Source organism: Oryctolagus cuniculus, chromosome 2 (assembly GCF_051225735.1).
Source record: "Oryctolagus cuniculus isolate XC-2025 breed Fujian yellow rabbit chromosome 2, ASM5122573v1, whole genome shotgun sequence".
In the NCBI taxonomy this organism is placed as follows: domain Eukaryota; kingdom Metazoa; phylum Chordata; class Mammalia; order Lagomorpha; family Leporidae; genus Oryctolagus; species Oryctolagus cuniculus.
The window spans coordinates 92,653,332-92,668,403 of record NC_142868.1 but is presented as its reverse complement, the minus strand read 5'-3'; the positions used below and the strand labels follow the sequence as shown (position 1 = coordinate 92,668,403).

At 42.4% G+C, this 15,072-nt stretch overlaps 1 protein-coding gene across 1 annotated transcript in view; it reads right to left on the bottom strand.

Moving 5' to 3' along the window:
* LOC100358989 (A disintegrin and metallopeptidase domain 3) overlaps nt 1-5,604 on the bottom strand; it is a 99,686-nt gene extending 94,082 nt beyond the window's left edge. Inside the window, exons 1-2 of the mRNA XM_017350395.4 lie at nt 5,466-5,604; nt 4,806-4,888 (exon numbers count right to left, since the gene is read on the bottom strand). Coding sequence (XP_017205884.2) covers nt 4,806-4,888; nt 5,466-5,523 — 141 coding nt within the window. The 5' untranslated portion in view covers nt 5,524-5,604. The remainder of the gene's footprint in view (nt 1-4,805; nt 4,889-5,465) is intronic.
* Between the last annotated feature and the right edge of the window lie 9,468 nt (nt 5,605-15,072).

Sequence of the window (15,072 nt, the reverse complement as noted above, 5' to 3'; positions counted from 1 at the left end):
TTAATTGTGAAGTGAGTTTCTTGAATGTAGCATATAATTGGGTGTATTTTTAAGGGTTATTTATGTATTTGAAAGGCAGAATTACAGAAAAAGGGAGAGACAAGAGAGATTAATATCTTCCTTCTTGGGCCAGTGTTGTGGTATAGCAGGTAGACACCACTTACAATGTTGGCATTGCATTTGGGCACCAGTTGGAATCTGGCTATTCCACTTCTGATACAGCTCCCTGCTAATGTACCTGGGAAAGCAGAAGATGGCACAAGTCCTTGAACCCCTGAACTCACATGTGAGATCCAGAATAAACTCCTGGCTCCTAGCTTTGGTCTGGTCCACCCCTGACTATGTGGCCATTTGGGAAGTGAGCCAGTGGATGTAAGATTTCTCTGTCTCTGTTCTTCCCTCTGTCTCTGTATCTCTGCCTTTCAAATAAATAAAATAAATCTTTAAAAAATCTTCCCTCTGTTGGTTTACTCCCAAAATGGTTGCAATGGCCAGGGCTGGACCAGGTTAAAGTCAGGAGTCAGGAGCTTCTTCCAGGTCTTCTACATGGGTGGCAGGGACCCGAACACTTGGGACATCTTCCCCTTTCTTTCCCAGGCCATTTGCAAGCAACTGGATCTGAAGTGGAGCATCTGGGATATGAACTGATACCCATAGTGGCTGCTTAAGCCACTATGCCACAACACTGGACCTAGGTCTTGTATTTGTTAATCCATTCAGCCAAACTATATCTTTTGACTGGGGAAATGATTCCATTTACAGTCACAGTTAGCTGGACAGATAATGACTAATGCCTGCCATACTGCTGACTGGTTACTAGTTGCATCTACTCTGTTTGTGAACTTGGTGCTGGCATGTGTTTTCATAGTGTTTATTTCTGAAAGGGGTGGCACTCCCTTCAGGATTTCTTGTAAGACTGGTCTGGTGGTGATGAACTCTTTCATGCTTATATAATGCCTGTATCTCCTTCACTTCTAAAGGATATCTTTACTGGATATAAGGTTTTGGCTGGCAGTTATTTCTTTCAACATGAAATATACACTCCCACTCTCTTCTGGACTGCAGGGTTTCTGCTAAGAAGTCTGCTGTGAGTCTCATTTTTTCCCTCTTACATGTGTAACTTGATTCTTTTCCCTTACTTTCAGATTCTCTCCTTGTTCTTAAATTCGACATTTTGACTATAATATGTCTTGCAGAAAGTCTTTATGGTTGAGTGACATTGATATCTTTGAGTTTCTTCCATCTGGAAATGCATGTCTCTTTAAAGATTCAGAAAGGTTTCCAAAATTATTTAATTCATTAGGTTCTTTTCCTTAAGGAATCACTATATGTATGTGTTCATTTAATAGTTATCCCATATTTCACATAGACTTACTTCATTCTTCTACTTTTTTTCTGACTGGGCTATTATAAAAGTCCTGTCCTCCAAATCAGAAATTCTTTTGTCTGCTTCATCTATTCTGCTGTGATGCTCTCAATTGTGTTTTATTTCATTGACTGAAGTTTTCAGATCCAAAATTTCTGTCTGCTTCTTTTTTTTCCTTAAGATTTATTTTATTTATTTGAAAGACAGAGTTACAGAGAGAGGTAGAGACAGAGAGAGAGGTATTCCATCTAGATGGTTCACTCCCGAGATGGCCACAATGGCCAGAGCGGCGCCGATCCAACGCCAGGAGCCAAAAGCTTCTTTCAGGTCTCCCATGTGGGTGCAGGAGTCCAAGGATTTAGGCCATCTTCTACTGCTTTCCCAGGCCATAGCGGAGAGCTGGATTGGAAGTGGAGCAGCAGGACTCGAACTGGTGCCCACATGGGATGCCAGAGCGTCAGGCCAGGTCCTGTCTGCTTCTTTTTAATGATTTTTCTTTATTGAATTTTTCATTGATGCCATCTATTTTCCTCATTTGTTTTTCATTGTTCTTTTTATAAATATTTACTTATTTATTCAAAAGGCAAATATACAGATAGAGTGGGAGAAACAGGGGGAGATATCCTTTATCTACTGGTTCACACCCCAAATGGCCACAGTGGCCAGTGTTGGTCTAGGCCAAAGCTGGAGCTTGGTACTTCTTCCAGGCCTCCCACAATTCCTAGTATTAGCAGAGAGATGGATGAGAAGTGGAGCAGCTGTGACTGGAACCAACACGAATGTGGCATGCCAGCATCACAGGTGACAGTGTAACTTGCTACACCACAAAGCCAACCCCCTTCTCATTTCTTTAAGCTCTGTATTTGTACTCTCTTGCATGAATTTAGCGTTTCACTTGGGATGAGTGTGTTGAATTTTTTTTTTTTCAGATATTTCACAGATTTCCTTCAGATCAATGTCTGCTTCTGGATAATGTTGTGTTCTTATGGAGGTTGCATGCACTCTGCCTCTTCATGCTTCCTGTGTCCCCATATTGATATCCCTTTTTGTTGAGTAGGTTTTGTTGGAAAAGAGGAGTTTTTGTAGTTGTTGTGCTTGTTTCTTTAGATGGCTGAGTGGTTCTGGAGCTTGTGATACCAAAACAGTGGGTCTAGGATTGTGTGAATTAGATTGGACCTTCCTCGGTTCTTGCTGGTGAGTGGGAGTGGTGCTGGGGCTTATAGAACGACAGTCCCTGATTTCAAAACTGGGGAATTTGATGGGGACCTTGCTTCATTCCCATGGAGTGACTCCTAGATACACTGGGAATTTATTACTGACAGGTGTGAGTTTGAAGAGGTGGGATGTATGTAGCTTTGTCCCTGTGCCAAACAGGACAAATTCCAGTGAGTTTGAGGAGTTTAGTAATCTAGTCTAACAGCCACAGTCCTGGTGCTACAGAAAACAGTGGGGTCATTAACCAGATCTCATGGTGTTAGAGCCAACTGTGCTGGGAATTGTAAAATTGTGAACTGGCACCCTCCCATACACAAGCAGAGGAATACGGATCGAGTTCTCCAGATACCACTGGTGAACTCAAGTTATACTAGGGATTGTAACACCAACATCAATAGTCCTAGTTCTAGGCACAGATGGAACTGCTCCCAGTTCCCACAAGGAACACAAGGGTGATGCTGGGTCTTAGGCGTGGGCACCCAGCACCATGTTCTATGAGATGCATCAAGATTTCCTCATCTGTGTTGTGTTCAGATTTTTTATGGATGGCTTCTGGTGCCAGCCCAAGGAAGGCAAAGGGAACTGCCCTCAATGTTGCAAAGTGACCAAGTGTGGGTCCGGAGCTTCAGTTCAGAATTCCCACAGCCACAGGGCACACAGTGTCTGTGCTCTGCTCCAGAGAATGCCCTGTCTCTGGCTCTGGTGGCTTCTGGTACTAGGGGGGCTGCTGCCTGTCCCTTAAGTCAGAATGGAGGTTAACAGTGGCTCTACCACAGTAGATTGGAGCCTGGTACTTTGAGACGATGGGTACAAAGTGGGTGGGTTCCTTTTTCAGAACAAAGTAGTCCCTTAGACCCTAGTCAGTTCTATATGTTACTCTCTGCTAAACATTTAAACCTCTCTCCTCTCTGGATATTTACGTCGTTGGTGTAGTGATTTCTATTAACACCTTGACTCTGTTTTTTTGTTTGTTTGTTTGTTTGTTTGTTTGTTTTGGTACCAGGAAATGAATGATTCAGACCACCAAAGTATCACATGTACGTTAGAGCCTATGATTTTTAATTGAAGACTCTGTATTCCTTCTTTATTTTGTACTTATATAAAAGGAACAAAACCCGTGTATTTCATATATTTGGTTTTGACAGCAAACGCTACCCTCTCTTCCCTGTTTCCACACTCCTTCCTCTCTACTGGCTAAGATCTAGTGTAGTATCACCATTCCACTTACACCTTTCTTCTGATGTGAGATCAACACTTCTTCCGTGAAAACAAAGTGTCACAGGCAGAACTACTAATCATTATAAAAAAGAGAAGTCAAAATCAACAAGAAATTAACAAAAATTGCCATCATATTATGTTAGAACTAAATAAAAATACCAGTAGAAAATGAGACATTTTTGTCGATACTGACATCAGCAGAGTAGAAGGCTGAATCAAGGCAGGTGAGGGCTTAAGAAGTTAGGCATCATGGTTCTTTGTTAATGGGTGAAAAATACAATGCAATCTTTCTGGAATATAATTTTGTGATCATTAACCCCCATTATTTTTTTAATGACTTACACATTGATTCTATGGAGATCAATATCAAAGGTTTATGAGCATCTCCACATGTCAAAAGTTTGATAATATAAATGATGTTAAATCCATGTAAATTAAAAAGCCATTAGCACTAATATATCATCACTGGAATGCATATATGTATGTCAAGATATCATTACTTCACACTTACTATCTTAGAAACTGGAGTAGATACTCACTGGATTCACAAATCTCTGCACTAGATTCCTTTACAATGAATATTTTTATATTGTAATCAATTATTTCTTGCTGAAAAGGATTTAAGTATAAATATGTGTATGCATGAAGATGTTAATTTTATACTGTTATTTAAAGACATGATACAAGCATCAGCATGACCTCAGTTAATAAGAATATATTTTGAAATACCTGTGTTCAGAGAGTCAGTGAACTATACAGGCTGTTTTATGTTATAGGAATTTGAGGCATTTTTTTCTGAATACGTATTTTTAAATTGTTACATATGGTACCATATTACTTGAGAAATAAAGCGAGAAACAAATATTTTCTCTCAGGCCAAACAACTCGTTAGCACCATAAATTACAACACACACAAAATTTCGAAAAGGAATATGTGTGATTGGTCAGAGCCATACAGTCAAGTAACAACAAAATAGCCCCAATTAAAAAAGGAAGTCTTAGTTACGTGAGTTTCGGGAGGATAGCCTTGGCTGCTGTTCAGCCCAACCCTCTGCGGCACTGTGAGGTACAGAAGTGGCATTTCAGAACCTGCAGCAAAGGAAACCAGTTAGCATCCGCCAGAGGCAGCAGCGTCCACTTCCCTCGTCCTCTGATGTCTCCTCACTCTAGCACCCAAGCCTACACACACACACACACACACTCACATATACACATACATACACACATGCACACATACACAAACATAACACACACATACATACATATATGCATACACATACACACACACATACACACATACACACACACACACACATACGTACACACTGTCTCATTCCAGGAGGAGGCTCCCCAGGAGGGAGACTGACTGACCACTGTCCGGAGACTCTGGGGCTGTTGACCTCAGCCCTGAATGGGGCAGTGTGGGCTGTCAGTCTCCAGCCCCATCCACCCTCCCTGCTTGTGCAGGGCCAGGTGTACCCAGCTGTACCCTGAGCCTCCAGGCGCCAGGCCCAGCCGGACCCGGACCCTGGCCCTGAGGCGCTGAGGCCCTGAACCTGGGCCCTGAGCCGCTCCGAGCTGAGCCCGTGGAGCAGGGAGGGGGCCGCCTGCCTGGCCAGGCGGTGAGGAAGGGCAGGGGAAACTGCCAGCAGCCTTCCCCACTTACTCGGGGCCGCGGATGCCAGCGGGCCCAGGCTGGAGAGGATCAGCAAGAGATGTAACATTGTATTGGGCTGGATGACTTGGCCACATTGCTGTCCGTTGGAATTGGAACTGCAGTAGCCCGCGACCGCGGGGTTCCTGGCTCGCGCGAGGGGCAGGACCCGGAAGGAGCGGGGAGCACAGCCACCTGGCGGCCGAGAGAGGAGACCGCAGCGGCCGGGCCCAGGCGCCCCCGCTCTGTGGACGTCTGCGGACGGCGCTCTGGGGGCGCGCACCCCAGCCCCCGGCAGGTGCAGGAGCCCCTGGGAGCCAGCAACGCGGCGCGCGTGGGCTGCATTTTGCAAAACTGCGGTAATGCTTTAAATTCATGCAGGTGTCACATAATGGACATTAAGGCGCTTTTTTCTAAATTAATTTTAAAAAGTAATTAAAACTTAATTTTTAATTTTTATTAATATAAACGATTTCGTCTATGTCATATGTACAATTCTAAGAAGATAACCATACTTTCCTCTCTCCCTCTCTACCTCCCTCACTCCCCTCTTCCTTCCTTTCTTTGTCTTTACTTTTTGCAAAAGCATAATTTCAATCCACTCCAGAGAGAAGAGGATTGTAAAGATATGAAAGAAAACTTGGAGATGATGGATATGTCCATTATTTTGACTATGGTTCATTATTTTGAATTGTGGCTTTTAAATATACATGAAGAATTGTGTATCAACATATGCTAATAAAAGAAAATATAAATATAAAATAAAATATAAGAAAACTTGAAATGTAATGCCCATTTACACTTTTGATTCACATCTCTCTTCACTTTTTGCTGGACCTGTCCTGGTACATTTGTGATTATACTTGCCGTAGTTTCGATATGGAATAATATGAGCTGAAGGTGACAAACCTCAAGGGCCTGTCCTCATAGGGTTCTATTCCACTTGTCTATCAGAACAATCTCTTTCCTAGCATGCTTTGTTTTCATCAGGGACCTCTGATAAAGGAGGCATATAATATGTATATTTGTAAGCATATGTATGTATATAAACCATATATGTATATACATACTATATATGCACATGTGCACGTGTGTGTGTATATATATATACATATACATTTATCAAAGCTTTCTGTGGAACTTTATGGAATTATCTTAAAACTCCCAGGTGAGCACATTACCTCATGAGAGGGGTGCTGGGAAGTGCTCTCTTCTTCCACTGGAGACCAAGACTCAAGGAGCTGCTGAGCGGTTCCACTTTTCTCTGCTTTTCTTCCCCCAGCACTTTCTCTCTCTCTGTCCCCCATCCACTCCTCAGCTATGCCCACACATGTGTGTGTGTGTCACGTGTGTGTGTGTTTGCTTTCTCGCTTTTTAAATAAACTTTCACACTTTGTGCACCACATGTATGCAAGTACTTAGAATGCTTCTCTAGGTAGAAGCAAGGGCCTCTAGTGGGCTCTAAACTGTCCCACGTCTCCCATCTGTCTCTTGGTGAGCCAGCCAGGAGAAAAATCATATGAAGGGAGTGGGGTAAGTGGATCTCTGTCTCAGTGGCACATGCTTTTTGTTTATTTTGTTTTTTGTTCAAAACCTCTCTCTAAGTCTCACTGCAGTCAACGGTCTCTGCAGGTCAGCTAGAATGCAAATGTGGGTAGCTTTTCCCTAATGTTAATAGCTGCAGTGGAGGGGCAGCTAAGACAGACTGGTAGCATAAATGGAATTTGGACATAGGAAAGGGGAGAGAGTGGACCAGCTTGTTAATGTTTGCCAATTTATAAGTGTCTCCAGGTTATTTGATGTGTTTTTAAAGTTAATTTTTATCACAGGAAAAGCCTGAACTTAAAGTCTTTATTTTTGCCGATGGATCTCATGTGGCAGACGAGTATTTTCTTTAAAGGGATTTTGGTTGAAATCCAGCAGGGTTTTCATGTGCCAATTTATCCTCTCCACCTGGTTGGAAGGGTATGCAAGCAAGCTCTGTTGCCTTATCACCACACCCACATCAGGAGGCAGGACTCCAAAGAGGAAAGACTTCACTTCCTGCCATAGAAGGCGGGGCTTCTGCCTCCAAAATGGTGACCACCAATGGGCACTGGAAGATTGGCAACAGATCATCTAGTGTTCTCAGTAAAGGGGTTTTCTCCTCTAACATCTGGAGGTGCTTGAATAGCTCCAGGGTTTGAGCTAAAACTCTGGCAGCTGCTTGCAGCCATGCGCTGCTTTTCTCTTCTTTTTCATTAATTCAGGTGCGTGGCTTTCTGACATGAGTTTATGCATCCTGTAGTTCAAAATCGCCAGCAGTGTGGTGGTAACAGCCTCCAAGCAAATGTAGGTGTTATGGACATGCCCCAGACATTTCTGTGTTTGCCTCTGGGTGGACTGGTGATCTCACAATGGTAATACACTTCCTGGTAAAACCATACAGCATACCTGAGGCATGGTGGCATGTATATATATGTATATACACATATATGTATATACATTTACATACATATATGTACACACATGTATATACATATATATACATATATATGGGATATTGGATGGTAACACCCCTAGATCTAGATCTATATAGAGAGCACCCCCTGAGTGAGCTGGTTACTACAGGGGGCCCCTGTAGCAGACTGTATAAAATAGGGAACCCAATTTTGGGGTACAGAAAGATTCTAAGGCACCAAATTACATCTTTAAGTCACATGCTTAAGTGGAACTGGTCTTGCGGAGAGCCACATCTAATTTTGTCTTCTCAGTCTCTACAGACTGTTCAGCTGTATATAGCTCTGTGTTCATTCCTATGGACTTATTTCTAGTGGTGCAGTTTCAGAGACGGGCCATGGGACCCCAAATCCCATGAGCTGTTTGGCAACAATAGCATTTCATGTATTTAGTAATCATGTAAATAAGGTTAAAAAGAAAGGATGCTCCAATATAGGAATTTAAACAGCAGACTCAGAAAATGGCAATCAGTATAACTAGCACTTAGTGATCTAGAAATCAGCTCCAAAGGCATTCTGGTCTGGCTGAAAAGCCCACAGGAGAACATTTCAAGTGTGGAAAGCTGAGGCACTGGTGCAAGGAGTGTCCTGACAGGAAGCACCTCTGTGGGCCATGCCTCAGTGCCAAAAGTGGTCATCAAAGAGGAAATGCACTCTTCGGAAGGGAGGGGGTAACTTCCACTTTGCTCGTGACCTTGTCTAAAGACTGATGGAGTGTGAGAACCCAGGAGTCTTCCACAGCCCAGGTACTCATGTCAAGAGCCTCAGATGATCACTGGCATCATACAGAAGAGTGCTAATTTGTTAGCAATAGGAGGCACTCTATACTATCTTGACAGGACCTGTGTCCCCAGAGAGTTGCTTTGTTAGGAAGGCTGATGGTTAACCTTGCTCTCTAAGATGTACCTGTTTAGTGTATCAGATAGAGAATGTTCTTACCATTCACCAGTTTTTAATTATATCTCAATGCCCAACTCCTTTGTTTGGAAGAGATTCGCTATTTTTGCAAGTGCTTTTTTCCCAAGTCTAAGTCCTTTGTTATGATGTTAGTCTGTACCGAGGCACTGCCCAATTTAGATCATCTATTAAAATAAAAGACAGAGTGTATCCTCAAACCTGAGCTCCAGGAATACCTGGGTGGGCCGTACGTGCTCTGCCTGTCAGAGTGTTCTTAGAATGTGAGTCTGCATTTCCTCATCAGTGTCAGTGTCCCACAAAATCAGAAGCTAGTTGTGTGCTTCAACCCTTGACTGATAACTTCTCAAACATGGGCTTTTGGTTCTGATATCATCCAGCTTATTAATAATTTTAAATATTGATAATCTTAGTGGGTTCTTGACATCTATTTAGAGAAGAATTCTGAATACTGGCTCAAATAGACCAGACAAATAGTAAATTCTTAGTGTTTTCTTCAATGAAAGAAACATACAGGAAGGTGAGGGGTTTAATTAAGGGAGGAAGAGAAGTCTAGAAGCTAAGTTGGGTCCATACTGAGCAGAGAGCAGGCCAAGAGCTGCGTGGAGCAAGCATGCGGGCAGGAAAACAGAGGCAGGGCTGAGGCCATAAGGCCTCATGCCCAGGGGCACAGTGTAACAAGGGAGGGGCCCACATTGGTCCAGGCCTTTTATCTACTTCCAAAGGGCGTGGTTAGGTAGTCTGATTTGCAGGTGGGTATAGAAGTGGTGTCAGGTAGGGGCATGACATCACAGGGGTGTGGTCTCCCAGCTCACAAATCGAATTGACTTTGCCCTACCTGCCTGCCTGCATCCCTTTCTCACTGCTGACATCCTCTTTGCCTCAGAGACTCAAGACCGGATAAAGTATATTATTAATCTGGGTCAGGTTAAAAGGCTTTAATGGAGTATGGGAATAAAATTCTCCCAGTTCCAGATCCCAAAGGTCATGAGCAGCCTATCTCCTCAGGAGACCTTGTTTTATTAAGACTTAGAAGGGGGAAGCCGGCGCCACGTCTCACTTGGCTAATCCCCTTGCGGCGCCCACACACCGGGTTCTAGTCCTGGTCGGGGCACCAGATTCTGTCCCGGTTGCTCCTCTTCCAGTCCAGCTCTCTGCTGTGGCCCGGGAGTGCAGTAGAGGATGGCCCAAGTGCTTGGGCCCTGCACCCGCAGGGGAGACCAGGAGAGGCACCTGGCTCCTGGCTTTGGATCACCGCAGTGCGCCGGCCGCAGCGGCCATTGGGGGGTGAACCAATGGAAAAGAAAGATCTTTCTCTCTGTCTCTCTCTCTCTCACTGTTCACTCTGCCTGTCAAAAAAAAAAAAAAAAAAAAAAAAAAAAAAAAAAAAAAAGAAAAGAAAAGAAAAGAAAAAATGAAAAGAAAAGAGAAGGGGGGGCTGGCACTGTGGCTTAGTGAGCTAAGCCTCCCAATGCAGTGCCAGTATCCCATATGGTGCCGGTTCTAGTTCTGGCTGCTCCTCTTCCAATCCAGCTCTTTGCTGTGGCCTGGGAAAGCAGTAGAAGATGGCCCAAGTCCTTGGGCCCCTGCACCCACATGGGAGACCCGGAAGAAGCCCTTGGCTCCTGGCTTCAGATCAGCGCAGCTCCGGCCATTGCGGCCATTTGGGGAGTGAACCAGTGGACGGAAGACCTTTCTCTCTGCCTCTCCCTTTCTCTGTATGTAACTCTATCTCTCAAATAAATAAATAAATAAATAAAATATTTTAAAAATACCTGGAAGGAAGGGTACCCCTTAAACCAATTGCAGCCCAATTAGAAGGAACACTACCAGATGCTACTGAGTACTCCTTACCTCAGTTAAATTGCAGGGCATCCCAGGCTGGGTACATCTGTCAACAATTAAACTTCTTCCTCTTGAGTCTTCACAGATGCAAACAGATTCATAAATCTCAAATACCTCTTCAGAGGGCAAAAATTTAAGTAAAGCCTTGGCTTTTGTCATATTAAGGCTGTGATACTTTATGGAAGACATGTTTTACCTACCTCTTCTATTGATTCTCTCAGGAAGCTGCTTTTGGAGTAAAACTCAAAATGAGTTATTTTGTTGAAATGCTAAAAGATCGTGCTCTGCCTTATAAAGCTAATTTTCAAAATCTGTCTATGCTTTGGGCAACCTAGCCTACAATTCAGTTCAGCTTTTGCAACATCTGTAGATGTTCTATTTAAGGAAGTCATGGACAACTAATTGTCTATGACTTGTTTATGACAATTAGTCATAAAACATACTGGTAGAACAAAGAGGAACATGTCCAGTAATTCATTTATCTTAACAGCTGTATATTCACTGGAAGAGGCATTGCAAAGTTTTATACACAGGCTAACTGGTCCTATAATTTGAATAAAAAAAGGATTATCAGCACACACTATGTGGGAAACAGCAAAATGTACTTCTTTCTTAAAGGGGATTCTGCCTGTGATTTACCTTTATTTCCAATACTACTCATCCTGACTGATAAATTTGTTTCTTTTGGGGGTTCAACAGCTTCTCAAAATAATGATGACCATGTGGGGACTGAAATCGTTTGGCAGTAACTGATAATTTCCAGCTCCTGAGATGGAAGCGTTAGATAAGATAGGAAGAGCTGTACAGGCCCTGGACAGGCAGAGGCCATGCCTCTGCTTAGCAGGAAGTAGATACAGAAGATGGGATGGATTAACATCTGTCAGCACCCCCTGAGGGGGCGATGATTCGGGAGAAGGTACCTAGCTGAGCAGAAGGACTGGAACCACAAGGCCCTGCCCCATGTGGTACCATTCTCCTTGTGCGTCAGAACTCTGCTTTGCTATCGTGGGGATCTCCAATAAAGGGGCCGTATAAGTATGTATATTAAGCTCCATGTGCAATTTCACAGAGGTATCATAGAACTCCCAGGTGACAACCACCCTCTCTTGTAAAAGGCGGTGCTGGCAGGAGTTCCCTCTCTCTCCCATTGCAGATCAAGACTAAAGGAGGTAATGAGTTGCTGTCCCTCTCTCTGCGTTCCTTCCCACACTCCCCTGCTCTCTCTGGCCCACCCCACTCCTCAACTCTGCATACCTGTGTGTGTGTGTGTGTGTATGTGTATGTGTGGTTTCTCACCTTTTAAATGACCTTTATCATTTTGTGCACCACATGCGTTCCTGTACTTAGAATGCATCCCAAAGTAAACAGAAACAGCTTGTAATAGGAATCTAGACTCCACTTCTCAAACTTCAGTTTTATCAAACATTTTAAATTATGACACATGAGGGGGATTTGCATCAGACTATAACAGCTTCCATTTTACAAAAAGATGCTTACATTCTTTCTCTATATATCTTAATATTGTTAATTATGTTCTATGTATACCTGTTGTTGCATTAAATAAAATATTGTATATTTATGGTTGGACTCAACGTCTTATCACTTATCTATACAAGAATCCCTCCCTTGCCCCTGGGGAAGAAGCTGGGGCAGTTCTATAGACTTGTCATGCCAAGGAAGAAGCCACCCAGAAGACAGGCACTGTTATGCTGCTACCTTTTAGACATGGAAAAACTGATTCAGAAGCCAAATAACCCCTCATGGAGAGAAGCTCAAGGTTTGAGGACTCTGTGGCTTGTCCTGTGATCTCAACACCAAGAATGATGAATTACAAATTTGATAGGTCATTTGTATCAAAAGCCAATTAATGAGGCACCTACAATTTTTCAATTATACTGCTGTATTCTCTGGGTTCTACCTTAGCCCAGCCAGTATGAGCATTTCTTTTTCTATTATGGGTCTTGATTATTTTCCCTTCCCTGGAAATTGGTTTTATTTGATGTGTCCAAGTCTTATGTTTCTCAATAAACAAAAAAATTCCATTAAGAAAAAAAAGAGCACTCTACTTGTTTCTTTCTGGTAGCTTCCCCCTTATGATTTATCTTTGTGTAGGATGAGAAATGCCACATCCACTCCGCCAGAAAGCCCTTTATAGTGTATTTTGGTGGCCTGGTCAAACTATATACTAATTTATGATTCTCTTTAATTTATATAAAAACATATAGCTATTACTATAACTATTGTAGTACTGCCTGACCCACGTACATTTACCTTCTGAAGGCAAGCAGCTTCTGAATGACTGAACCAATTAATTCACCATTTTCCAATTACAACTTTTATTTGGAGATCAGCAAAGTGGGATAAAATGCTTAGTTTTCAGGCTTTTATGTAAAAAAATAACAAGGATTCTGTCAACAAGGGCTCTAAATTACCCATGAAAGAAAGCTGAGGATCAGGTGTATGAAGGTAGTGGGAGTCCAGAGGAGAAGGAAATGAGGAATTCGGCACAGTAAATTCCTTAGTTCCTCCACCAGTCCTGAAGCCCACTGGACCCTCCTTTACCTGAAGAAGAGCCATGTGCAGTCAGTGGTTCCAGGCACGCCTGCAATGCTCTGTCCGTCATGGTAATGCCTTCCCGTAATTAATGAGCACCTGCAGAGATGGTACCTGCCTCTGAGACTCAGCAGGGCACCCGTGTGGTCAGGGAGCAGAGCAGGCAAGGACAGGGTCACTCCCCTTGCTGCAATATTCCATGGGAGAACTGAATCCTCAGTTGGCATATGCTGCTTTGCAGTATTTGATGGAAGGGGAGGAGGCAATAGGACACTGTGCCATTGGCAGGTGCATCCTCTCAAGGGGGAGAAATAGGAAGAGGGGAGAAGCCCTCCAGGGAAATTGGGGTGTTCATTGCAGAGAAGAGACACTGGAAAGAGGAGTGCCCAAAATTGTAGGAGATGAACGAAACCAAAGACAGATGGTCTCCCAAGTTCAAAACTCAGACAGTAAGTGATGCAGCCCAGGGGCTCCCTTGATGATATCAGCTTCTAGATGTCTCCCCAACAAGGTCCCCACCTGCGTGCAACTGACAGCAAGGAATCAATTATTTGAGTTTTTGATAGATATCAGAGCTACTTACTCAGTACTTAATTCAAAACTGAGTAAAGGCAGTGGCAATTGTGTGGCCTCGTGGACTACAACAGACAGTCTCAACAGGGGTCATTTCTGCTGCCGCTGGAATGTCATTTGAGGGAAGAAAATTTACCACCATTCCTTCTTTTTCTTGGTTAGGTGGATCAATAGGGTATCAATTTTGTTTATTTTATCCCCAAAATAGCTCTTTATTTCATTGCTCTTTGGTTGTCAATTTTGCTTTAGTTCTTCTCTAACATTTATTAGAGAATATTTATTATTGTTCTTGTTTTTCTTTCCCATAAGTTTTGATATGTCTACATTTATTTCTAGAATTTTTTTGATTTCCCTTTTGATTTCTTCCGTGATCCACTGTTCATTCAGTAGCATGTTGTTCAGTCTCCATATGTTTGCATAATTGCAAGAGCTTCTTAAATTGTTAATTTCCAGCTTCTTTCCACTGTGGGCAGAAAAGATACATGGTATTATTTCAACTTTTTAAAATTTATTGAGACTTGCTTTGTGGCCTTGCATAGTCTATTGTAGCATTATTACTGTATAGAAGCATTGATAAAAAGAATGTGTGTTCTACAGCTATGGATGAAATGTTCTGTATATATCATTTAGGTCTATTTGGTTAATTGTGTAGATTAGCTGTGTTGTTTCTTTGTTGATTTTCTGTCTAGTTGATTTGTCCATTTTTGAAAGTGGTGTGGCTAGTCCATGTGCAGTGGTGTTCACAATGAATGTATTTTGAAATAATGACATCTGAGTCTTCCAAATTTCGTTTTATTTTTCAATATCACTATGGTAATCTGTAGTCTCCTGATATTCCTTAGGAATTTTGGATTTTTTTTCTACTTTTGGAATAATGGTCTTGCATCAAAAATACTGATTGTTTTGGGTAGTTTGGGTAGTAGTGTATCTTTTCAGTATTACAATCTTACAAACTCATGTATGTGGGATGTCTTTCCATTCATTTGTATCTTTTTTATTTTCTTAATTTTAATAATATAAAGAGTACAGATTTCACAATTCTAATAAGATAATCATACATTTCTCCCTCCTTCTCCCCCCAAGTCATTCCCCTTCTTTCCTTGCTTTTTTATTTAATTTTTGCAAAAGCATAATTTCAATTTGCTTTATAATCACACACTTAATGCATCACTAAGTATAATATACAACAAGCAAAAAGTAGAAAGTCCACTGTTCCACTGAGGTATAGACAAGGG